Below are 26,044 nucleotides of genomic sequence, written 5' to 3'. Positions count from 1 at the left end.
TTTGGAAGCATATTAAGGGAGCAACCACTGGGCAGATTACCACAATATAAAATCAGTCAGTGGGTAATGTTATCCGAAAGTTACTGACTAGTACAATTATTGTTCACGGTGCAAGTATAAAGTTATTTCAGGGTCCTTCAGATGACCTGATGTGAGTGTAATCATCCTCTGAGGGTAAAGCTGTGGGAGTAGGAAGAAGAGTAAGCACAGAAACCTTATATGACCTGTATAGGAGATTCTGTATGGATTAAGACCAAGGAAGTAGGACAGAGTAGTTTTTATTAGTCTTGGAATGTACATTTTATTTAGAAGCATAAGCGATAAGCATATCAGTTGAGGATGAGGATGGGAGGAAGAATTTTTGTCCATGTTGTATGTAGTGCTCTACTTCTATGTTGATTTGTGTGTAAGTTAGGTATTTTTCTGCATGACAGCAGACCTTTCAAAGGGAGAAGGGGAGTTCCTTGTTTCTGAATTGCTGCAGTTTGAAGTAAAGATGGGGGGTGTCCTTACCTACATAATTTTACACCTCTTCACCAGGTATGGAGTAGGTGTGCTTTGGATGCTACCATTGGAAACTGGAGTACGTTCCACATGGCAAGGGAATGTAGTACCCACAAGCCATCACTGGTCACTGATGCCAATGCTGAACACAGGGGAAATTTGTAATGAGGTGAGGCATGTGGAAGATGTGTTTATGGAATTGTGGAGGGATATGGAAGGAAAAGATAAGCTGAAGGAAACAAGAAATGGGTATGGCAAGACGTACCAGTCATATGAGTACTGCAAGGACAAATGTAGCAGCTAGTGAGAATAGACCACACAAGGTATGGCAACAAAAGCAAAGTTGATAGATGCAGAAGGTGGGTTATTAAAAACAGTTTTTGGGACTGTGGATGGAATAAGGCGACCTTGGTTTGGCACACTACACACTTAATCAGTTTGAAAAAAGGGATACTTAACAACACTTGGGTATTATGAAGGTTAACAGTGGAGGTAATGCACCTGGTATGGGTGGCAGTAAATAGCATAATCCAGGACCTGGAAGCTACTCATGCTCAGAAGGATATTTTGGATAAGACAATGGTGGTTGGAATATTGTGGCAATCTTTAGCTGATAACGCTTGGTACTGCAAATGAGTGAAATAATTATTAATGGGCTGGACTTCAACATAACAGGGCAGGTCTTTTGTCTGTCAGCTTCTATTACAGGTGAAACCGAGCTGAATGTTATGCAGCTATAGTTGTGCTGCCCAGTGGAGCCACTACTGATCCTTCTAGTGAGAAATGAGACCTATCTGAACAAAACATTGAAGGCTAACATAATCCTATCCTTAAACAGGCTAATAGACACGCAATAGGGATGTGTTTGACTGGAGCAAATTTTAGTAGGAAAAGTAGCACAAAATCAAGACCTATAGCATCACAATCACAGGTACAATTTCAGTGTCGACTGTTTTGCATAGCTTTCATCTACCTTAGGTAGAGGGCCACTCCTCTATGTGATCCTCTATCACATCAGATACCAAGTGATTGATTATCCATTCATACATCAGAAGGTACCAGTGGTGCAAGAAGCTTGATACTGTAACAAGAGAGTTGTACTGGTAGGATATAACTAATCGTGATTTGAAAGACAAGGAATTTTGAATGATATTGAAATAAGCATTGTTACTTAAAGTAAAAGATTCTGTAAGTTCACAATGAGGGGCTATTCATGCAAACAGTTGTTTAATGTTTTGGAGGATTCAAGGTTAAGAGGTAGTTCAAATAGGAATGGAGGTTTTAAGTAGTAGCATAAGGATGGATGAATGTGTTGATTGGTTGAGAATGTACATGCCCCACCTGGGAAGCTCTGCTGCTTAATGTAATAGGAAAATTGTAAATCAACTACATTTTAATTTTGTGTGTGAAGTCTTCTGTTGCAGACTGGCCATAGATACAGACCAAGGGTCAGAGTATTCCCAAACAGGGGAGGTATGTAATTCTGTTACTACATTTTGAAGGTTACTGATTTAAAACAGCTTCATTGCAGCCATGTGCGAAGCAAGCAGCATGCACAGCAGTGCTCATATATAATTTCACTGCCAAAACTATTTGTACACTACAAGGTGGTAAGGCTATATTGCACAATTGTGATGACATCACAGAAAGGATGTACAACTAGAAGCTGGCCTGTGAAATACTTCCACACCATTGAGACATAGGGGTGCAGATCTGAATGAATCTGGAAGTAATGTATTGCCACAAAATGTGTGCTTTTAACCACTGCAAATACTCTGTAGTTCTAGCACAGTGATGCTGAGTCTCGCAGCACCCTTCACAACATCAGGTCCACATAAATTTCCATCATACTATTTGACAGCCAGCAGTTTCCAATGGTCAGTCAACTCCATCAGACCAGCTTACGGAACTAAGTGGACTTAGAACTACAAAATGGATGAACTGACTGTCAGGCTCCATGGCAACACCAAAATTCTGCCTTGAAGGGAAGCATTTCGAGCCAGGGTGACATAGTCACCATCCTTCTACACCAGTGCAAGCTTCAACCCAAGAGCAATGCACTTCTAGGAGAATTCAGTGGATATATACGTTGATAGCACTGCCCACTCTGGACCACATAGTGCTAACTCAGGCACACATTGCTGAGTGGAGTAAACAATGTCACTAAAGCAGGATGTGGATGTCAAATAGCCGTCCTGCCACTTCAACTTGCTGACTTCATCAGCACTGCCGGTGGACCATGCACCTACAGAGATCATCACAGTACTCTGATGTTATAACTCAAGATGAAATAAAATACATTGCATCTTGCAGCACAGCTTTCCTAACCACCCCTTGCCAACACCACCCTCTCCACAACCTGCCACTGTCACCCCTGCGTCATTGTGGCCCCACTCACCCCATCTCACTATAGCACTATAACAAATGAGCCTAACCAGACCACAAGTGTGATACTCAAAACAGCCAGTGCAAAAGCCACCACTGTTTTTGTAGAACTACCCAATGCTACTGTTTCGGTAACTTGAAAACCAGTTTATTCACACACACATTTAGCATCTGATCAGCTTAAGTATATTATGAAGTACTTGAAGATTTGCAGTAAGACAAAATGTTTTTGTATCAACTAAATTACTGACATATTAAACTAAAGTAGCATCCTTTACGGTAAGACCACACATAGTGATGATGAACAAAGAGTAAACTGACGTACATCTCTCAGAACTAGAAATTTTATCTTAAAGCGTGCTGAAACTAAATGCAAGCATGCAAAACCTTTCCAACCGTATAGTTGTATTGGTCTATCCTCAGTCATCATGAGGCTGCAGAGGTCTATGATATACTAGCACCACCACTCTCTAAGGACAAATATAATGTGACCAAAAGAGAATTGATTAGTCAATTAATCCAGTTATGGATTAAAGAATTATGAAAATGACTACGAACATAACAACTCTTTGACTGTACCACTGCAAATTACTCATACAGCTCTACATATTATTTGAAAATATTGTAAATGCAGTATTGGCTGGTGCTCATTCTCTTTGAAAGAGCTCAGATAAGATGTCAATGTCAATAATTTATAACTGAATTATTCTTAATTGTTTTCTGTGTAACCATAATTTATGTTATACTGTTCAAAACACCAGAAACATAGTAAACATGGTATTTGTACAATTATAAATATAATCCACAAAATACTGTAGCTAACAATAAAGTATATGAAGAGATAAACTCGCCAATTTGTGAATGTACATCTACATCTACACCTACATAGATAGTACAGTGCATAGAGGAGTGTACCCTGTACCAATATTAGTCATTCCCTTTCCTGTTGCACTCGCTAATAGAACAAGGGAAAAACAATTGTCTCCATATGAGCCCTAATTCCTCTGATCTTATCTTCTTGGTCCTTATGCACAATGTAACAGATGTAGAAGTATGAAACTGGAATGTGTTTCCAATAATTACACATCTGTTCTTCCATGTCTGTTCTTTGAAACTGATAAACAATATTTTACTAAAAATAATCTCCATTAATATTTATACATTTCTCTCCCCTTTCCAGCAGGCTATGACTGGAAAAAAAAAAAAAAAAAAAAAAAACAGTCAGCAAGCCATCTTCATACATTTTCATATGAACTGAAATGTTGTTCAGCAAGAGTGTGTCCCAGTGAGTGTGTCCCAATGACTCGTACGTTTCCCTGACCCATTTTGCTGTGTGCAATGTGGTGTTACCATCAAGCAATATGACTTTGTATTGCTTTATCCCATATTCTGGTCATTTTTCACATAATGCTCGATTTAAATCAATCATTTGCTGTTGGAAGTGATTTGTGTTAATGGTTTCAACAGGTTTTAGCAGCTCATAATAGATGACACCCTCGGATCCCACCAAATACAGAGCATTGTCTTCTTTCCAAAGTGGTTTGGTCTTCTCAATGGTTTGCCTGGATTCACCCATGATTTATGACACTTAGAATTCTCAAAATATATCTATTTTTCATCACCTATCACTATTTGATGGTGAAACAACTTTCTTTTGTACCTGGCAAGCAGCATTTCACATGTGGTCTTTCAATTTGCTTGCTGTCTTTCATTCAGTTCACACAGAGCCCATTTTCACACTTTCTGCACTTTTCCCATAGATTACAACCAAACAGAAAAGGCTTTCTGCATCACATTCAATTGTTCCATGAGTTCCTGTTGAGTTTGTGTATTACCCATATCCAATAAGGCCTGCAGTTCATTGTCTTCAAACATTTTTGGTGTTTTCCCATGCTCATCATCTTTCACATCAAAACCACCACTTTTGAATTTTTTAAGCAACTCAAAACACTTTGTTTTCCCAAGAGCATGTTTGCCAATAGCTTTCACAAGCATTCAATATGATTCTGCTGCAATTTTCTTCAAATGATAAAAGAAAACCAATGCTGTCCGTAAATTGTAGTTTGTATGCACAAAATTTGACATGTTTATTGGTTTGAAGCAGATACTGATGTATAGAACTTGGGTTACTGTGTGTTAACATTTGTCATCAGCCATTACAGGAAGCAGATGATGCTGCAGATGTGGTCTCACAGGCCTTACACTGATGGCTGGCACCATCTATAGGGAAATTTTGGTTTCATACTTCTACACCTGATATGTTGGCAGCAGTAGAATCGCTTGGCAGTGAGCTTCAAATGCCAGTTATCTAAATTTTTCTCAATAGAAATTCATCTTCCCTCCAAGTACTCCCATTTGAGTTCCTGAAGCATCTCTGTAACACTTATGTGTTGTTCGAACATACTAGTAACAAATCTAGCAGCCCACCCCTGAATTGCTTTGATGTCTTCCTTCAAACTGACCTGATACAGATCCCAAATACTACGGCAGTACTCAAGAACAGATCACAACAGCATCCTATATACAGTCTCCTTTACAGATGAACCACTCTTTCTCAAAATTCTCTGAATAAACTGAAGTGGACCATTCACCTTCCCTACCAAAGTTCTCATGTGCTCGTTCCATTTCATATTACTTTGCAACATCACATTGAGATATTTAAATGACTTGACTGTTTCGAGCAGTAATGCTGTAACTGAATGTTACAGATTTGTTCTTACTACTCATCCACATTAACTTAACATTTTTTCCACATTTAGAGCTAGCTGTCATTAATCACACCAACTACAAATTTTGTCTATGTCTTCTCATATCTTTCTACAGTCACTCAACTTTGACACCTTACCATACACCACAGCATCATCAGGAAACAACTGCAGATTGCTGCCCGACCCTCTCTGCCAAATCATTTATGTACATAGAGCACAATAGTGATCTTATCACGCTTGCCTGGGGCAGTCCTGTTGACACTCTTGTCTCTGATGAACATTCATTATCAAGGATGACATACTGGGTTCTATTACTTAAGAAGTCTTTGAGCCATTCATATACCTGCGAACATATTCCATTTGTTCATACCTTCATTAATACCCTGCAATGGAGCACCTTGTCAAATACTTCCTGGAAATCTAGAAATATGGAATCAGCCTGTTGCCCTTCATACACAGTTCACAGTATATCATGTGCAAAAAGGGCAAACTCAGTTTTGCATGAGCAATGCTCTCTATAAGCATGCCAATTCACCAACATAAGCTTCTCAGTCTCAAAAACATTTATTATATTCAAACTGAGAATATTTTCAAGGATTCTGAAGCAAACTGAAGTTATGGATATTGATCTGTAATTTTTGTGTTTGCTCTGTTAACCTTCTTATATTCTGGAGTCACCCATGCTTTTTTCCAGTTGCTTGAGACTTTGTAGTGGGTGAGACTTTCACTGGGGTTCTATCCAGAGCTGGTGATTTATTAGCTTTCAAATCTTTCAGTTCTTTCTCTACGCCAAGGATGCTTATTACATGTTCTTTGTGTGTGTGTGTGGGGGGGGGGGGGGGTCATGTGTGTAAAATGGCTTGATGTTCAGCTAACTAATTTCATGCACACAAGAAAGTACATGTCATGCACACATTACTGCCAACTCCATCATCTCGGGTTGGAATGCTGGACTTGGCAGTCATGTGTGCACGAGATGCGCTTGCATGTACGAATAGTGTATATCTCTGTTTTACTGATGAAGGCTGTGGCCAAAAGCTTTATGTAAGTGACTTTTAATTGTGTCTATCTGCAACTTAAAGTGCCTTCTGAATGGTAAGTAGCAATCTGCCTTTTCCTCCATTGTCGACATTTGATTACCTCTTTACCTCGAAAATTGTGTAGATGTGCGGACAGATGTCCTAGGAGGGGACAGACACAGCGTGGTCCACTGAGCTGCAGGGAAAGAGAGGTATGTCTGAGCTGGTTTGCCCACTGGGCCCACCCAAGGTGGCCCTGTGCTATGCTATGGTGAGGGTTGAGGTAGTTACATCAGTGTGATTGCAGATTTTGGTGCCAGGGGGGTACAGGATGTAGTGGTCACCTGTCACTGGCCCTTAGAATTCAATGAGTGGAGTGGCTAAAGGAAACAGGTTCATCATTGTGGAAGGATGCTCTGAATGGAGGAGTGAGAGAGGGGTATCAGCAAGACTTGGTTTGGCTACTGGAAGCTCAGAGAAACATCATGTGTCTGTGCAACAAAGCTGTTAAAACTGGGCCTGATTACTTTTGGTCTCTCTCATTCATACTACACCAAAATCCTGTCATACTCAAGCTGTTTGATATAACACTGAAAAAATTCACAGAATAAAATTATGTCACAAAATTTTTGGCCCTTAAGAATGAACTACCACTCTGTAAATAACTATGTTATAAGCGATATAGGTATGACTTAAACATCTCAGGTGAAGCACTGGCTTTTGATAAAGTTTAAAACTGCATATATTAATTCTTTCATTCTTCTGATTTAGTTACTGATATTTTCTCTTTTCTTTGAATTTGGTAGTTCTGTGTTGACTTGTAGTTGGCAAGTTCCATTTTCCTAACAAATAAGTCACAAAGTCCAGATATAATTCCAGTTTGGTTTCACAAAGAGTAATCTATGGCATTGGCCCCTTACTTAGCTTTCACTTATTACAAATTTCTTGCCCTCTGCACAATCCCAAGCGACTGGAAAAAGGCCCATGTGACTCCTGTATGTAAGAAGGGTAAAGAATGGACCCATAAAATTATTACAGACTAGTACCCTTAACATCAGTTTGCTGCAGAATTACGGAACATATTCTGAGTCTGAATATCATGAACATCTTAGAGACCTAAAAGCTTATGTCGTTGAATCAGCACAGTTTTGAAAACCATCACACATGTGGAACTGAGCTTGCCCTTTTCTCATGCTATATACTGTGAACTATGGAAAAAGGGCAACAGGCAGATTTCATATTTATAGATTTTTGGAAAGCATCTGACATTGTACACTAATGATTGTTAACAAAGGTATGAGCATATGGAATATGTTCACAGGTATGTGAGTGGCTCAAAGAGTTCTTAAATAATAGACCACAGTACGTAGCATTTGACGATGATTGTTCATCAGTGACAGGGGCACCACCAACAGTGTCCTCAGGAAGTGTGATAGGGCCACATTTATTTTCTACATACATAAATTACTTGGTGATGAGGCTGGGCATCAATTTGTTGTTGCTTGCTGATGATGCTGTGGTATACAGGAAGGTGTTGAAGGTGAGTGATTGTAGGATGATACAAGATGACTTATACCAAATTTCTAGTTGGTGTGATAAATGGCAGCTGGCCCTAAGCATAGGAAAACATAAGTTGATTCACATGAGTAGGAAAACCAAACCCATAATGTTTGGATACAGCATTAGTAGTGTCCAACTAGACAAATTCACACTGATTAAATAACTGTATTGGAGATGCTGAGTCACAGATAGGCACAACAAAAAGACTCTCACAATTATAGCTTTCAGCCATTAACGCCTTCGTCAACAACAGACACACATAAGCGTGCATGCGTGTGCCCACACACACGCACGCACGCGCGCGCACACACACACACACACACACACACACACACACACACACACACACACACACACACACAACGCAACTCACACACACAACTATAGTCTCAGGCAACTGAAACCACACTGCTACATTCCATCCTCGGTTTTCCATTGTTTGATTAAATAACTAGGTGTAATATTGCAAAGTGCTGTGGAGTGGAATAAGTGTTTGAGTACTGTGGTAGGGAAGGTGAATGGTCAACTTCAGTTTATTGGGAGAATTTCAGGAAAGTGTAGTTCATCTGTAAAGGAGGCTACGTATAGGATGCCCGTGTAATCTATTTTTGAATACTGCTTAACCCTTTTAGTGCCAAATACGATCTGATCATGATCCAGATTTACGGCAAAAAATGCCAGTAACGATCTGATCGTGATGCCTTTCTCATTCATTTTTTCTGCACTTGAAGGCAAAGTTGTTAGTATTTCCTAGCGAATGAGAAAGACATCACGATCAGATCGTTACTGGCATTTTTCGCCGAAAATCTGGATCACGATCAGATCGTATTTGGCACTAAAAGGGTTAAGTATTTGGGATATCAACTAGGTTGGATTAAAGGAAGACATTAAAGCAATTCAGAGGCAGGCTGCTAGATTTTATTTTAGGTAAGTTCAAACAACATGCAAGTGTTACAGAGATGCTTCGAGGACTCAATTGGGAGTCCATGGAGGAAAAGTGACATTTTTTGTAGGAACAATATAGAGAAAATTTAGAGAAATAGCATTTGAAGCTGACTGCGGAACAAGACAGATTATGTTGGTGTACTACTATCTTTTTAAATCTTACTGCTAATATTCTGTTGGTTTTGTTGTCCTGAGACAGACAAAGCAGCAGGAATACATTCCAAAATGGTGTCTAACACTGAGGTGCATATAAAACAGAGATGTGCTTAACACATTGTGCCAATTTAATTTAAATCCACCACTGCTTGATAAAAGTGTATGTAAATCATACATAGATGTGAGGTAGTGTGTATTGCATTTCAGTGGTAGTGAAACCAATGTGTAGGATGAACCATGCCCCAGTCAACTCAGCATAGCAACCATCCCTCATAATGAACAGTGTCTCTGTCATTCCACCTGTGATGACTGGCATATTAGGACCGAGGAATTGCATGCACACTTGAATATCAGCTTTAATGCCTTAGAACAGATGCTATGTAACCTTCATTATTGTTAGTACCTGATTTCAAAGATTTTATCCTCATAGAACCTGCAAAATGCTGAACTTAGAGGCTTAGAAGAGGTTAAATAGGACTTTTGCAGAAAAGGTAAGGACTAAAGAGCATTTTTGCAGAAAAAGATGGTTTTTAAATAGATTTTCTGAATTAAAACTAAAGAAAATCAATAATATGAATTTGCATATTTGAGGAAAATACATAACAAATAAAGTCATATACTGCACTTAATGCATGTATCGTGCAATGTCGCTTGGTTTTATAACTCAATAACGCATCATCATGTTGCTGCATTGGTGACACTTGATTCTAGTTATTTTTGTACTTCAGAAGTTATAAGAAACATGGCCCTCACTGAAATAAAAAATTCTTGCTTCTTTGGGGAAAAACTGAGCCAGCTTTTACTTAAATGCTGTCTGATAATAGAGAGGTATATTAAAGAAACAAATCAGTGACAAGTGACTCTGCTCATTTTTGTAGATATGAGGCAGAGTTGCATGGTGTGTTGACATGTGATGAATAGTATTCTTTAAGTGTAGCTTTGTCATGGATAAATAGAAATCATCAAAAACTGGTCTGTGCCACCAGTGGATTGGTGAAGGCTCCAGTCTCACAACTGACAGCTGAGTAATTTTTTGCTAAGTCTGTAAAAATAAGTAAAGTATTTTTATGATTCATTTTACATACCAGTCATCTTGCTATTGTTTTTCCCTTGGATGTTCAAATCAAAATTTAAAATTAGTCTACTGACATGCATATGTGATACAATAATTGAAGTTGACATTTCACACGATCACATTCTTGTTTTTTAGTTTCTGTCTGCTTCTTCATGATTGTATGTTTTAACTTTATGTATTCCATGATAAAAAGTCACATTTTCTTCAACATATACATTCCCCGGCTCACATTATGAGTATCACCAGGGAAAAGAACAAACAACAAATTCAGCCAGTAATTTCCTGGTTATCACAAAGTGTGTGCAAGATAGGTAACACTGATATTTACAAGTCACCAAAAGAATCATCAAATGGAAATTTGTTAGGACCTGCTGAACCAACACAAAGCTGATGGTGATAATTTTCTGGACACCATCATCATCAGAGATGAGATATGATTCAGAATCCAGATGATTGCTGTGGAGTGTTGAATTGAGAATTCTCCAACAAAGAATAAGTTCAAGGTACAGTCATTTGCAGACAAAGTGATCTGCAATGTCTTCTGGGAGAAGCAGAGACTGTTTCTGTTGAATGTACTGGAGCCTACTGTTCCTCCTACTCCTCCTTTTTCCTGAAACATTTATGCTTATGTAAGTCAATCACAAAGTCTCTTCGAACCTTCTCTTTTCTCCTGCAGCCTATTGTTCATCATTTCCTCCCATTTTAGTCCTTTCCAATTCACATCATCCTTCAGATGGTATTTCTATCATTTCTGTGGTCTATCAATTAGTTTTCTTCCAGATTCTCTCCATTCTAGAGCTCCTGTTGGTAGCCTTTCTTTTCACATTCTTTTCATTTGGCCAAACCATTTCAACCTATTTCTCTCCATAGTTTCTTTTAGGGGATTGATATCAAGCATGTTTTGTATGATTCCATTTCTTATCCCATCCCTTCTCATCTCACTCAGATGATGTTTCACTGTGCAAACCCAGCATGCTACAAGACAACACTGACTACGCTGAAAGCTGACATTTCCAGAGACATATAACAGGAAAGACAAACTTCTGCCTGCAATGTGATGATAGCAGCTCAAAATGTTTTTGACCATGGAACTCATTGAGAATTTGCTTGGACTGTCATAAGACATCCACCAAACATTCCTGATTTAGCACCTTCAGACTTTCATCTCCTTGAAGCTATGAAAAATGGACTATACAGCCAACATTTTCTAGACTCAGATGCCATTGTCCAAGTTATAAGATAGTGACCAGTAGCAGGTTTTTAAGACAGCAGCATTCAGACTTTTGTTCATTGCTGTCGAAACTGAATAATGAATGGTGCTGACTAAATTGAAAATGGAAGTATGTAGCTGATGTCTTGCTCATTTTAATTGTGCTATTGTGCTTTCTGTACCTGTTGCAGTTTCCATGAACTCAGATGGGAGAGATTAGTTTCAGAATGACCCTTGCACTAAAAGCAGCTGATTTAGAAAGCAAATTGTAGCCTTGTAGATGAGACACCATGGTACAGAAATCAACAGCAGTGGCAATGTTCAAACACCAGAGAGTGATGAACACCCAGCTGAAACAGTTATTTTGATGGCATGTAAACTTTTCACCAAGCCTCATCAATGCAGGCCACATGTGAAAAGAAAAACTACATCCTGAATCAGTAGTGGGGACACCTAACACCAAATACAGCACTCACTGACTCTTCATTACAAATATCAGGTGTTTCCTTTTCTAACAAAGGTTGTGACCAAAACCTGATCTACATCTACATCCATACCCCGCAAGCTACCTGACGGTGTGTGGCGGAGGGTACCTTGAGTACCTCTATCGGTTCTCCCTTCTGTTCCAGTCTCGTATTGTCCATGGAAAGAAAGATTGTTGGTATGCCTCTGTGTGGGCTCTAATCTCTCTGATTTTATCCTCACAGACTCTTCAAGAGATATACGTAAGAGGGAGCAATATACTGCTTGACTCCTTGGTGAAGTTATTTTCTCGAAACTTCAACAAAAGCCTGTACCGAGCTACTGAGCATCTCTCCTGCAGAGTCTTCCACTGGAGTTTATCTATCATCTCTGTAATGCTTTCACGATTACTAAATGATCCTGTAACGAAACGTGCTGCTCTACGTTGTATCTTCTCTATCTCTTCTATCAACCCTATCTGGTATGGATCCCACATTGCTGAGCAGTATTCAAGCAGTGGATAAACAAGTGTACTGTAACCTACTTCCCTTGTTTTCAGATTGCATTGCCTTAGGATTCTTCCAATGAATCTCAGTCTGGCATCTGCTTAACCGAAATCAACTATATATGATCATTCCATTTTAAATCACTTATAATGCCTACTCCCAGATAATTTATGGAAGTAACTGCTTCCAGTTGCTGACCTGCTATATTGTAGCTACATTATAAGGGATCTTTATTTCTATGTATTCGCAGCACATTACATTTGTCTACATTGAGATTCAATTGCCATTCCCTGCACCATGTGTCAATTCGCTGATGTGTAAGTGTCTTCTTGTTATGCCTATTTCCAACTTAATGCATCATCTTTACAGTCAGTAGCAATCTATCTTTCCCTTATATTGCTGATATTCCAACGTTATGTTTACATTGTTTGATTCTGGACAATCGTAAAGGGATCACAAATTGATTCCATATTTCTAGGTTTTTAGAAAGTTATTGATACTGCTCCTCACAAGTGGCATCTAATCATACTGTGTGCCTACAGAGTACATCTCAGCTGTGAGAATGGATTCACAATTTTCTGTTAGAGGGGGCATAGTTATTAGTGACAGGGAGTGATCTACTGAAACAAAAGTTACATCTGTCGTTTTGCAAGGAAGTATTATAGGTCTTCTACTATTCATAATCTATGTAAATGATTTAAGACACACTTTGACTAGCTTTTCTAAATTGCTTACATGTGATACAGTCATTTACAACCTAGTCAAGTCATCAGATGGTCAAAATGAATTACAAAATTATTTCAGACAAGGTAACTGATGGTGCAAAAAGTCACAATTGACTCTGAACGAATACTAAAAAAAGGTTCCATTAAATTTTGATTCACAATGAGTCACAAATATTTAAAGGTTCCCAGTTCAACTAAATACATACAGATTATAATTACAGACAACTTACATTGGAACAATTACATAACAAAATGTTGTTGGTAAATTGAACCAAAGACTGTGTTTTATTGGTAGTTTATGTGTGATCATTCAACCATACAAGGCATGGGAAGCTTATCAGTAAAGACTGATGCAAGACATCAAAAAAGTTCAGAGAAAGACAGCTTGCTTTCTATTATCATGAAAGAGGGAAGAGAGTGTCTTGGATATGATACATAAGTTTTTTTTTTTTTATAACATCGCAATCATAGTTACACAACATGTTTTGTAGGGAAGTGCTTCTGTATTTTAATACCACTTTAAACAACAATAATTTTAAAAATAATCTGCCTTGGTAAAATTCTATTTCATATTTCTATCCTCAAATCAAACACAATAATTTGATATACAAAAAACAACAATAAGTTAAATTATTCTTTGGATTTTCATAGTGAAATTTTTATTTATATGTTCTTTGCTCTTCCATTCCCACTCAACCAGTTCAATCAAGCATAACATACAAACAGATTGGCATCTACTAAGGATCTTATTTTCTTTTGACACACTTAATCTTCCATGTAATTTGTCATCAACATAAGTTGTAACTACATTAAAAGTCAAATTCAAAGCACTCCCATACTTAGGCAATGAATATAGGAGAGCAGATGGAGGAATACTGCGGGCCCACTCTTGGCAAAGCCTTATTGGACATAGTTTGCCATTGTCTTCCTCTGACTTGTTATGAAGTGTTGTTACATGTGTATCTGTGTAGTGTGGATGACTGTGACAAGTGCTTGTACAATGTAGTGTAGGGTCTCACTTCATGACACACTGCAGAGAAGTTTTGGATTGAATCCAGGACATTGGCACAATAACTGGTAATCAGTAACTTTATGCCACTACTTCTCTTGGACTTACCAGCCAAATTCTGGCAGTGAAAATTTGTCATCACCAGGATGCAAACTAGCTTACCTCTGAGTTAAGTGAATAACTGACTTTGGCTAAAATAGTCAGGTTTGCAGTTATGTAAATTATCGGGTCTAGTGCAGCAGGGGATACAACCCGTCGGCTTTGAACAATGACGTCATTCCTTAGTCATAGATAGTAATGTCTTCACTTCGAGGCATAGATAATAAAGCAGTTGTGTGTTCTAATAAGCGCTATCATTAAAATAATTGAATGTGAATCTAAAAGCGTTCGTTTATCTATATTTCACTATTTTACCATATTTCACTTTCTTATTCCACCAATATGCTTCAGTAGCTGATAAGTGTTTTTGGCTTACTAAAAAAAAAAATCTCACGAGATAGAATAAACTGATCCTGCTTTCGCTGTTATGTTGTAGTTTAGTTTTTTTTATTGATTGCTTAATAAAGTAGGATCAGTTTATTCTATCTCGTGAGATTTTTTTAAAAAAAGCCAAAAAACACTTATCAGCTACTGAAGGGAGCTACAACACTACGAAGAATCGCTTCTCGGCTTTTGATAAGATCAATGTGTAGTTCCCTTTCAAAAAGTGAAACACAAAGATTAAATAAACAATCAAAACATATAAAATGAAACAGGTTGCAAATGTAACGTACGTGTATTTCCACCTATTCGTTACCAGTGTACATATATCGAGGTCAATGGAAGTCTGGTATACATATATTACATACGTAGGTCATTCTGTCATCAGTAATACTGATATGTACGTAAGAAAAGACTGTTAGTAACAGCGGAGACGTATAGTTCCAGTGAACAACAGGACAGCAATGCTAGTTGAAACTAAGAAATCGACTACGCTAAACTTGTATCCCATACTGCACTTAAGCAATACAGTTCGAAAGTCTTTCGAGATACAACTGACATACATGTAACGCGATGTATTCTTTGCTAGTAATTTCATTCATTTCTTTCCATTGTATTTTGCGAAGAAATACTAAGATACAAACACGCGATATCGTTAACGTGAAAATACTACTGGCCCTTACATATGTGAAATAAAGTTTATCTCTCTCGCATTCCTTTGTTTCTCAACATTCTCCTCAGCTCTTTCATCTTTGTAATAAATGCTCTCTGGCGACTTGTGACGTCATTGTTCAAAGCCGACGGGTTGTATCCCCTGCTACACTAGACCCAAATTATCATTATCTAACTTAAAAGCATCTTGTAATTATAATGTAGAGCTTGGTTAATACCATAACAATGACATCAAAAGTCACTATTACATAATAAAGTGCACCAGTTGAAGTTACGCAGAGTACTAGAGACTATCATCAGTGTGTGAGATGTGTGTCTGAAGTGTGTCACTTCTGATGCACTGTGTTATCATGTTTTGTGTTTTTGATTCCTTGTAGTTCTTATACTATTTAAATTACTTTCCTTTTCCTGTACCTATTTTGCTCAGATTCCAAACATCTTACACTATTTTATGCTATCACACATTTTTCATAAGCTGATAAATTCTGCAGAAGCATCTTGATTTTTAAGTCTTCCTTCCATTCTCAAGGGTAACATCAGAACTTCTTCTATTTAAATTTACTTTTGCTGCTATTATAATGATGCAAACTGTTATGACTTGAATTTAAGCTCCAAACTCACACTCAGATAGTGAACCTTCCTAGTAGGTTAAAACAGTATGCTGACCCAGAAACCCCTGCAGTGCTCTTACATACTGGGATAGCCACAATTAACTCACAGCTTGCCCTCATAACATTACTTCTGCCAAAATCTCATTTCCCACCTTCCAAACTTCATAGTAGTTCTTCAGCATACCTTGCTGGACTATCATTCCTGAATGAAATGGTATCATAGTGAAATGGTTTAACTGCATACAAAGAGATTATTTTTCAGAATGAATCTTTCACTCTAAAGCTTCTTAGCAGTTTAAAACTGTATCCCAGACTAGAAGTCAAATCCAGAATCTTGCCTTTTCTGGGCAATTCTTTCACTGACAAGTTATCCCGGGATGGCTCACAGATCTTCTTCACAGTTTTACTTAAACCAGTACCTCTTTTCTACTTACAAAACTTCACAGAGATGCTTCTGCATAACTTGCTACACTAATACTCCTCATTCACAGAGTGTTTCTTGAAGTTTGTTGTTTAATAAATCTCTTTTCAGCCTTTAATACACCTATCTCTGATAGATTTGTTTTTGGAGAGGGTCTGCCTTGAGCAAAACACTATTTCTTACATTTCTTTTTATTACCCAGACTTGTTTTACCAACTAACAGCACCATAGTGGTTTTTCTGTTCCTGGATTTTATGTAATTCTATGTAGTTGTTTTGTTTCACTGTTTGTCATCTGCAACCACATAGAACTTAATGTAGAACAGAAGATAAAATAAAACCCACTGATGATGCTGTAACTTCAGTGAAACATGTCTGGGGAATAAAAAGAAGAATAGGAAACTGTGTTTTGCTCATGACAGATCCCCTCCGAAAACAAATCTATTTGCAAGCAAACACGGGACAAAAGAGCTTCAACCTCAAGATAGTTATCTTTGATTTGGCTACTTTTGTTTTGTTATATTTTCCACAAATGCCAGATTATTACTGTCAATCTGAAGTTGAGTGAGCTTTTCAATTTTTATTTTTTTACAAAAGACAAGGTCTGTCCCAATTTATATGATCAATGGTTAATAAAGTTTCTTTACAAAACATGCAACTGATGTAGTTAATTCTGATCAGGCATTATGTGATAATGCTGATGCAAATTTAATTTTTCATGTTACTTCTCAGTCAAAAAGCATTAATCCCAATGAACATATGCCAGTATGATTGTTTCAAGCAAAAAATTGTCCATAGCTCAAGTGGTTTTGGGAATGATTACAAAATCACAGGGACTAATCAATAAGCTGTTAAGTAATCTTGCAACAAAAGGAACAACATTTAGGCAAGGAAGGACATACAAATAATCTTATTGTTTAAGGTCATTATGAAGTTGGTTAATTTTATTTTCTTTGTGGGGAGGGGGAAGGGAGAAGAGGTGCTCATTACAAATATATATTGTCATTCATCTAAGAATTTAGAGACATTAAAAGACAAAAAAGGTATGACAATACAGGAAAGGAAGAGCTAAAATACTTACAAAATATGTGAGCATCTTCACAACCAGTGCATTTTATAGCTGGATGCACAACAAATGTCTTTGTTGTCCTTTGAATCAGATATGTAGTTGAGAAAATTTCAGCCTTGAGTATTACCACAGGTGATGCTCTCAGTATTACTGCATGTCCAGATAAATATGACCCAACTGCCACATCTGTAAATCAATGAGACAGTCATCTTTCAATGTGTGGCTTTGTTATCTGTTTACTTTATGTTGGCAATGTTTATGATATAGATATTGTTAAATATTAAAACTCTGAATGAAAGAAATTAGCTAATTTAATTGCTTCTTCTTTCCTGTAAAGTTGTTTTTATTTGTAAAATTGAAATTTTGACACATTGTTTTTGCAGGAATCTGTGTATTTCCTTTAATATTATTTTGTGTTCTCACTGTTTTGTGGAACTATGCAAGTTAAAGCCAGATTGAACTGACACCTTCAAAAATAACAAAGTCATATTCTTTCAAGTTGTCCCACTGTAATGAGTGCTAACAATGGACAGCAATAGAAACAAAAGAGTAATTTATACAAAAACAATGAAGTAAGATAAGAATTCAATGTTTCATTGACAATAGGGATATATGAGACAGAAAATAAGCTTGGACTGAACACTGACAGGGAGGGATATTGGTCATGCCCTCCCAAAGGAACCATCCCAGCATTTGCTTTAAGGAATCTAGGGAAATCACAGAAAAACTAAATCTGGATAGCCTGGTGGAGATTTCAGCCACTGTCCTACTAAAGACAGGTCCAGTGTCTTACCGCTGCACCACGATGCTTGTTGCAATTTTGTCATTATCCCCACACTTGCATCTTCTGATTGTACAACAAGCGATGGTTTAAGGCAGCTTAGTTAATACCAGCTTCTGTTGCAGCACTGCTGCAACACCAGAGGAGATCGAGGAGTTCAGCTTATGAGCTTATAACTAGAAGTGACTTTATTTTTATTTATCTGTGAACTTTGCAGTTTATTTCTCAAATTTCTTCCATGTTTGTGTATTTATTACACACAGTCTGGCATTTTAATAACTGTTAATAATATCAGACCTTATAATTCTAACAATCATATTTTTATCATTGACTACAAAATCATGTTAATGAATATTATTTATGATGTCAATGCTATGAATGTGACAGCACATTCTGCATCTATATGTCCATCAATACCATGCATGTCAGTACTGTTATCTTTTGTTCCTTTCCTGTTTCACTCCATAAGAAGTCTGAGTTCTCTGATTTTCTTATTCCTAGGAATTTTACTGAAGTTACAGTTTCTACTGATTTTTTGGCCAGTAGTATAACTGAACAGGAGTGGATCTATTCACCTATTTATACACAATATGGTACATTTGTTTATGTTCAGGGTTACCTGCCAGACCCTACAGCAAACATTGATCATATGACAGTCATCCTGAATATCATTACAGTTATGGCATGTAGATAACAGTACTATCTGCAAATAGCCACAAAGAGCCTCTGATTTTATCCACTGGATCATGAATATCAACTGTAAACAGTAATGATGCACCATTAAGAACATGTTGAGTTACGTCTGCAATGAAGTACTGAACCCAGTTAGAGATCTGGCCTGACACTTCGTAAGCTCATATTTTGTTCACTAAACAAAAATTTGGAACTGTATGTTTCTGTGCCAGTATGATCACTGAATGACTGAATAGGGAATTTCAATCCAATTACTGAATTTATAAGGAGCAGTCAAATGAAAACAGATCACCTGCTACAAAAGGACCATGGAATGATTGCATTAAAAAGTAATCATTACAAGCATTATGACATTTATCTCACTGGAAAATGATACAATTAACCCCCTTTTTCATAGATTGCGGAAAGTTGATAACAGATCTGCAACTGCACTCACTCTTGCACTACTGGGTCTGACTGAAACTGGCATCCATGATTGTGTTTCTTCAAGTTGCCACAGACATGCAAATGTCACAGTGAAAGGTTTGGGCTGTGCAGAGGATGCTTCAGTGTCTCCCAACCATATTGCTGAAGCATATTTTCATCCAATTGGCAGTGTAGGAGCAGATACTATTATGGAACAGGATGTTTCCATCCAACGTCCTGCGCATTTTGATTTTGTGATACTTTGCAATTTCCATAAAGTGTCTTCACAGTGCTGTGCACTGATTGTGGTTCCCCACTCAAAGAACTCTATGACCAGAAGGGGCCTGCAGTTGAAGGAGAAGGTGATCATGACCTTAACGGAATTTGTATGAAAAGTTATAAATTTCTTTGGTGGGGTGGATGTGGGATGTTCCCACAGCTAGCTTTACCATTTGCCCTTGGACTGTCAGCCTGCTGTTGGAGGGACTCATCCTGTTGCATGACAATACTCGTCCTCATACTGCCAATCGCATGAATGTTACATTTGAGCAATTTTGTTGGGAAATTGCAGCATCCACTGTACAGCCTGAATCTTTCACAGTGTGATTCTCACATTTTGGCGACCCGAAGAAAGACATGTGGATGTCAGTTTCAGTTGGGTTAGGAAGTGCAAGAGTGGATGCTGCTGCAAGTCCATCAGTGGCTGACCATGTTCTATGAAATGGGAATTGATTGTCTCACCTCCCAGTGTGATAAATATCTTAATGTGTATGGTGATTACTTTTGAATGGACCATTCCATCATACACAAGAACAAAACTTTTTGGAGTTTTTAGTCAGATTGCATGATAAAATTTTAATATCAAATTCATTGAATGATTTTTGCACTGATCTCTTCACACTTATTTTGGCTTCATTCAGCTTTCATCTGCTTACTAGGCTTTCATTTCATTTAAATCAGAGATGAAACACACTTCACTTTCACAGAAACTTTCTAATGTTGTTACTGATCTACTTTACCATCTCTCACACCCTTGTACTGCAGATACTTATCTAAGTCTTACTATACATTTCGTTCAAGTTTTATCCATTTCTGTTTCACATCTAATCTTCAGACATAAATATTTGATATTACTACTCTGGATTTTTTATCCTGTCACTCTTGATAACCAAAAGTACTTGCCTACATTTTTTAACATACTTAGCAGTATCCATAGTTACTGATGCTATCACAGCTTTATAATTACTGTTTCCCTCATAAATGTTAGCTGATTTGAAAAGTTTCGGTCTCTTAGTTCAAAGACATTGCACTCATGCATCAGTTCTTCAACTACCTTTTCAGACAAAACATTCAGAACAATCTCAGATGAATCCCTGTTTCTGGAAGTATTTTTAATTGCATGACTCCCCCAGTCTTTTGCTGGCAAGTTTAAGTCTCCACGTATTAAAATAGCATGATACAAATTCCAAGTTGTCATTGAAGTGGTCTACCACAACAATTCCTAATGCAGATGGCCTGTGTACGCACCCAATTACCATGTCTGGCCTCCTTTTGTTGCTTAACTTCATCCAAATTATTTGGTGTTCAGAGCCTGTAATAAGCACACTTGATACTATGAAGTGCTTAATGACAGTAAGTATGATGCAAACACTGGTGTCTAACCTAGCTTTGTGCTGTACATTTCAATCTAATTTATGATTTTACTGATGTTCAGTTTTGGTTTCAGCAAACTTTATGTTCCTAATATTATGTGGGCATTATTACCCTTCATAAGTAAGATTAATTCCAGGACCGTATCACGAATACTATTGCAATTTGCTAATAGCACATTAATATTTTCTCTTTTCAATCTAAAAGACTGAAAGTACTCCTTTGAGAGTCACATGGCTGATCTGACTTCAATTTCAGAGGTACTTCATCACTAACTCTAAGGAAGTGATCCTCCAACCTAATATTGCACTCATGCATGCATACAAGCATGAGTGCAATTTCTGATCTAGCTGCTGTTTCCCAAGGGTCTCCCTTACTGGTCTAACATTTGATTTCCCAATGCCCAACAGCCTGACTCTCTATGATTGTCTGAATTTAGCATGTAAATTGGCCAGTGGCCCAATAGACCAGGCTTCCAGTGCTGACTCAGATATATAAGCAACACAGGGCAGGAATTAGCACCTGTTGCTAAGGCTTAAGGGGGCAATCATTACAGTCAGTTCACAATTTTGCCTACTGCCCAGACAGACATAAATCCACCACTCACCATCCTGGTAGCTGAGTTGTCAGCGCGATGTAATGTCATACCTAATGGCCCGGGTTTGGTTCCCGGCTGGGCCGGGGATTTTCTCCACTCAGGTACTGGGTGTTGTGTTGTCCTTATCATCATCATTTCATCCCCATTGACACGCAAGTCACCGAAGCAACATACTTGTAGCAGGCATCCGGTCTACCTGATGGGAGGCCCTAGCCACATGGCATTTCCATTTACCCTCCCATGAGGACAAACTGTATGGATGATGTGTATAGAAATATGCAGTGACATTGGGGTTGCCAGAGATTTTAACAGCATCAAGGGTGGTACAGATTTTTCTGATGGTGCAACCACATCCCTGCAGTTCAGGCAGCTGCCTGAAGCCTGTGGATCATACCTAATACAGCTTGTAGCAGTTTCCAAACAACAGCCAAGTTATCATGAGTCTGCATACAATGAGCACAGTCCCCATCAGTTTCATTCTATGTAAAAACTACATAAATTCACAAAAAATACATCAACCAATCAGTCACAGACTGATTCAGACTGCAATGATCACAGAATTCACACAGGTAAAGTGACACAAGTGCTTATAATGATAGGAAACTACAATGCAGATTAGCAACTGAAAAATATGCAGAGGCTTAAATAGGACTGCCAAACAGAAATAAAGAGCAACTTTTTACTCATATTTATAAGCACAAAGAATACTATTAAATTAAACAAAGCATACAAATGTGGGCTGCTGGTGCTGAGCTTGGTCTGCTCTATAACTGGAGCTCGTCCAACATAAGTTGACACAAAATAAACAAAATTATTACAGAATAGCAAGAAAGGCTCATTATTTCATAAAAAAGAATCAGACAGTCACTTTGCTATGCACTAAATTTTCACTTCCTAAATGCTCAGAGACAGGGACCTACTCAGAACAAAATTTTCAAACTTTTGCAGCACTTGCTTGTTATTAGATACAATTGATAACATACCACTGTTAAACACAAGAGTTGTCCTCTTGTTAGAAAATAAATAAAAATATAGTAAAATGTGGGATTCTGTTGTGACAATATCACAGGATGTGTCAGAAATATATGGAAGGACATAAAAACAAAACAAAATGATTTCATATCACAGTAAACAGTAACTTAGGTTCTACTATAGAAAATGAATTTTGAGAGATAAATAAATAAGCAAAATAATAAGAATTACAGAAAATAAATATTGCAAACTATGTGTTTACAATAAAGAATAGTCACAATTACAAATGTAGATTTGGGAATATATTTGCAGTTAACAATACAAGATATGCTAAACACTGTAGATCAGGACCTCTTCTATCATGTAAAATGATCCTTATAATAGGAACTGCCTTGAAGCTTTTTTAAACAAGAGCTAATCTTCTACCAAACACTTAGTTCTTGAAGGGAGGGCATTAAAAATCTTGCAGCTAGTGAAATGGACTCCTTTCTGTACCATACTTATATTTGCCTGTTCATAGTGGAAAGCTAGCTGTGGCTTATGAGACACTGTCCTACTCTGGGTGTAAAGAATACCCCTTCTCCTTCCTTTTAGTTGGTCTCTATTCCTGTTTATTACTTTGTAGTGCCTCAAGAATTTTGGTGTAGGTCCTAGACACACTCGGCTTTCCACCATCTCAAACATCTGATATTTTAAGTATGAGAATGAGAGAGTGGAGATGTGTCTACCTGTGTATGCAGGATGGACGTGAATCAGGAGAATACTGCAATAGTAACAGTCGATTGGCGCAGATGAGTATTTGCAGCACGCACCATAGAAGCTGTATGTCCAGTACAAGGAGTAAGCATGCTCTATTCCTTGATGGTGTAATGACTGTACTGTTGTGCACAAATGAATTATATATTGAACAAAAGACACTTACATTTGACTTTCTGGTGTTGGACTTGTGAGAAGCAAGAACTGGCTTTAAAGTGGTTATTAAACCACATATATTGTAATTGTATCTGTTAGTATTTAATGGACCAAGATGGGGTTGACTCATGAGAGTTGAACACTTGTGTGAAACTTGTGAAGTTGTTTTATTGTGGAGATGAAAATATAATGAGTTGAACAAAAGTATCCTGAGAGTGCAGAATCATTTCAAGAGTAGAAAAGAAGTCTATTTGAAATTCCTTTAACCAGCTATAGTCTTCAGAGGAAGAGTTTATGAAGATCAACACAGCTGTCTACCCGAGAAGAAGATCAGCTACACACAATACATGAGTAAACTGTGGGAGATGTGTGAGCCTCTTGCACCTCAGTACCACACTGTCTCCTGTCATCCAAAAACCGATTGAATGTGGTGACCTAAATGACAGAAGCCGAAGAAAGTGGGAATATAAAAACAGAAATGGAAAGAAGATATTAGGCATTGCCATAGCAACCAAGCCTAACAACATACAAGAATTGTTTCTAATAATAGTATTGAGTCAAATAAACAAATGAGAGAAAGTTGCGAGTGCAACGTTGTAGAAGATGTGAGAAAGTAATAGCGGAGAAAACTGGAGAGAAGACCTCAACTTTTCGACTAGGAAGATCAGGTGTGGAGAATAAGCAGTCTTCAAACACATATATCCTGCCAACACTGACACAGTAACCAGCCACCAATGGCGACTGCACCAGCTGCTGCTCACCGGTGCTGACTCCGCGTCCACTAGCTGACGACAATGCTGAAACCAATGTGTGCCACCATCACCACCACTGCTGTCCACCAGTGCTGATTACACATCTGCACACTAATGCAGCTAGAACTCTACACTAGGTGAGTGAAAACCAATAATTATTTGATAAAAGTTGAGGGGACGGAGGAATGATAAACTATTATTATAGTTATTGTACTCAATGGTCAATTTTCTTTGGATGATTACTGGGTCTAAGATTAATAAAAATATATATCAAGAACAACAACTAGCAGAACCAATCACAGTGATTAGAATGACCAGGAAAAAGTCAGACTTGTCTGAATTAGTGAATTTAATTAAAGCCCAGAATGAAACTCTAAGGAGAGAAATAGATTTAGTACATTCTAGATTAGATGATAAGTTAGATGACCAGAGAGCAGAGTCAAATACTCAAAATGCTTCATGAGAGATGAACTGAATGCTCAAAATGCTTCATTGAGAAATGAACTGAGTGTGAATTTAAGCCTTAAGCTAGATTCAGTGATTACCCAATTAAATAGTAAATTAGATGCTCAGAGTGAAATTTTAGGTAATCAAAGTGAAACCTTGAATAGTCAAGTAGCAAATATAGTTTTATTAAAGACTGAATTTGACTCTTTAAAGAATAAGGTAGAAAATCTGAAGTTAGATTTAAAGAGTGAACTCATTAGTTCTTTGAATACTCATGTTAATCAACTATTTACTGAATTTAACCAGAAACAGGATGTGCAACTTCACGATTTAACTAAAAAATTAGAGTTTGACATTGAAGATAAATGTAATAAAGTAGCATCTGAATTTAGTGGAAAATTAAAATTTGTGAAAATGTATGTAATGTTAAATTTAATTCCGTAAGACAGGAAATGAATATCTTGAAAGAGAGCACAGATCAATCTATGGAATTAATATTGATTATGCAATCAAAAATTTCAGATGTTTGTATACAAACTGTTACTAAACGAGATGTCAGTTCATGAGTAAATAATGTAGAAAAAAATTTCAAAGAAAAAATAGTCAACTTTGACACTGTAAATGTAAGTAGTCTGGTGGAACCTTTTGAACTAATTATAGATCGAGAAATTTCTGAGAGTATAATCTCTGGAAATGTTGTGACTGTTGCTTTTTCCAAATCTAATGATACTAACAAGGTTATAGATGACTTGGGAGAGGAATTCAAACTTGTCTATGACAAGGTAGAAAACAGAATAACTTTACCTGATGTTGTGTTATGTAGTAAAGTAGTAATTGTTTTGTTGTGGGGTGGCTTTCACACAAAATTTAACAACAAGTATTGGTTTACACTTGCTCAAGTAAAGTTAATATCAGATCCGTGGGATCCGGACAGAGTCACATCTGTCTTCCAGGGATGTTAACATTCTGTGTTAATGGGCGGAGTGACGACCGCCAGCTCCCAAGTTGTTTTAGGTGTTCCTTCCGAAATTACTTTTCCTGCACTGAATTCCCTTCATATCTCAAACTATACTAGGATCCTTATACTATCCTATGGCCCTATTGCTTCACTATCCTTGTCTTTACTTGAATGACATGCAATGGCTGCTGCAAATCACTAATATCAAGGCCATACTGCTTCTTGTAGTAATAGCAATAAGTGATCATATCACTATTCATTTTCTCAAAGGTGTTACATATGCTTCTGGTCCACATTATGTAATCAACTGAATAAATTGTATTGTTATATTGAGTCAGGACTGAAGAATCTATTAGTGGT

General features: G+C 37.5%; 1 protein-coding gene across 1 annotated transcript in view; it reads right to left on the bottom strand.

The window, feature by feature from the left end:
* The window catches only part of LOC124614042 (integrin alpha-PS5-like), a 586,089-nt gene that overhangs the window by 184,990 nt on the left and 375,055 nt on the right, over nt 1-26,044 (bottom strand). Inside the window, exon 12 of the mRNA XM_047142872.1 lies at nt 17,529-17,702. Coding sequence (XP_046998828.1) covers nt 17,529-17,702 — 174 coding nt within the window. The remainder of the gene's footprint in view (nt 1-17,528; nt 17,703-26,044) is intronic.

This window comes from Schistocerca americana, chromosome 4 (assembly GCF_021461395.2).
Source record: "Schistocerca americana isolate TAMUIC-IGC-003095 chromosome 4, iqSchAmer2.1, whole genome shotgun sequence".
In the NCBI taxonomy this organism is placed as follows: domain Eukaryota; kingdom Metazoa; phylum Arthropoda; class Insecta; order Orthoptera; family Acrididae; genus Schistocerca; species Schistocerca americana.
Note: the sequence above shows the minus strand (reverse complement) of the source record. Positions and strands in the feature narration are given on the sequence as shown.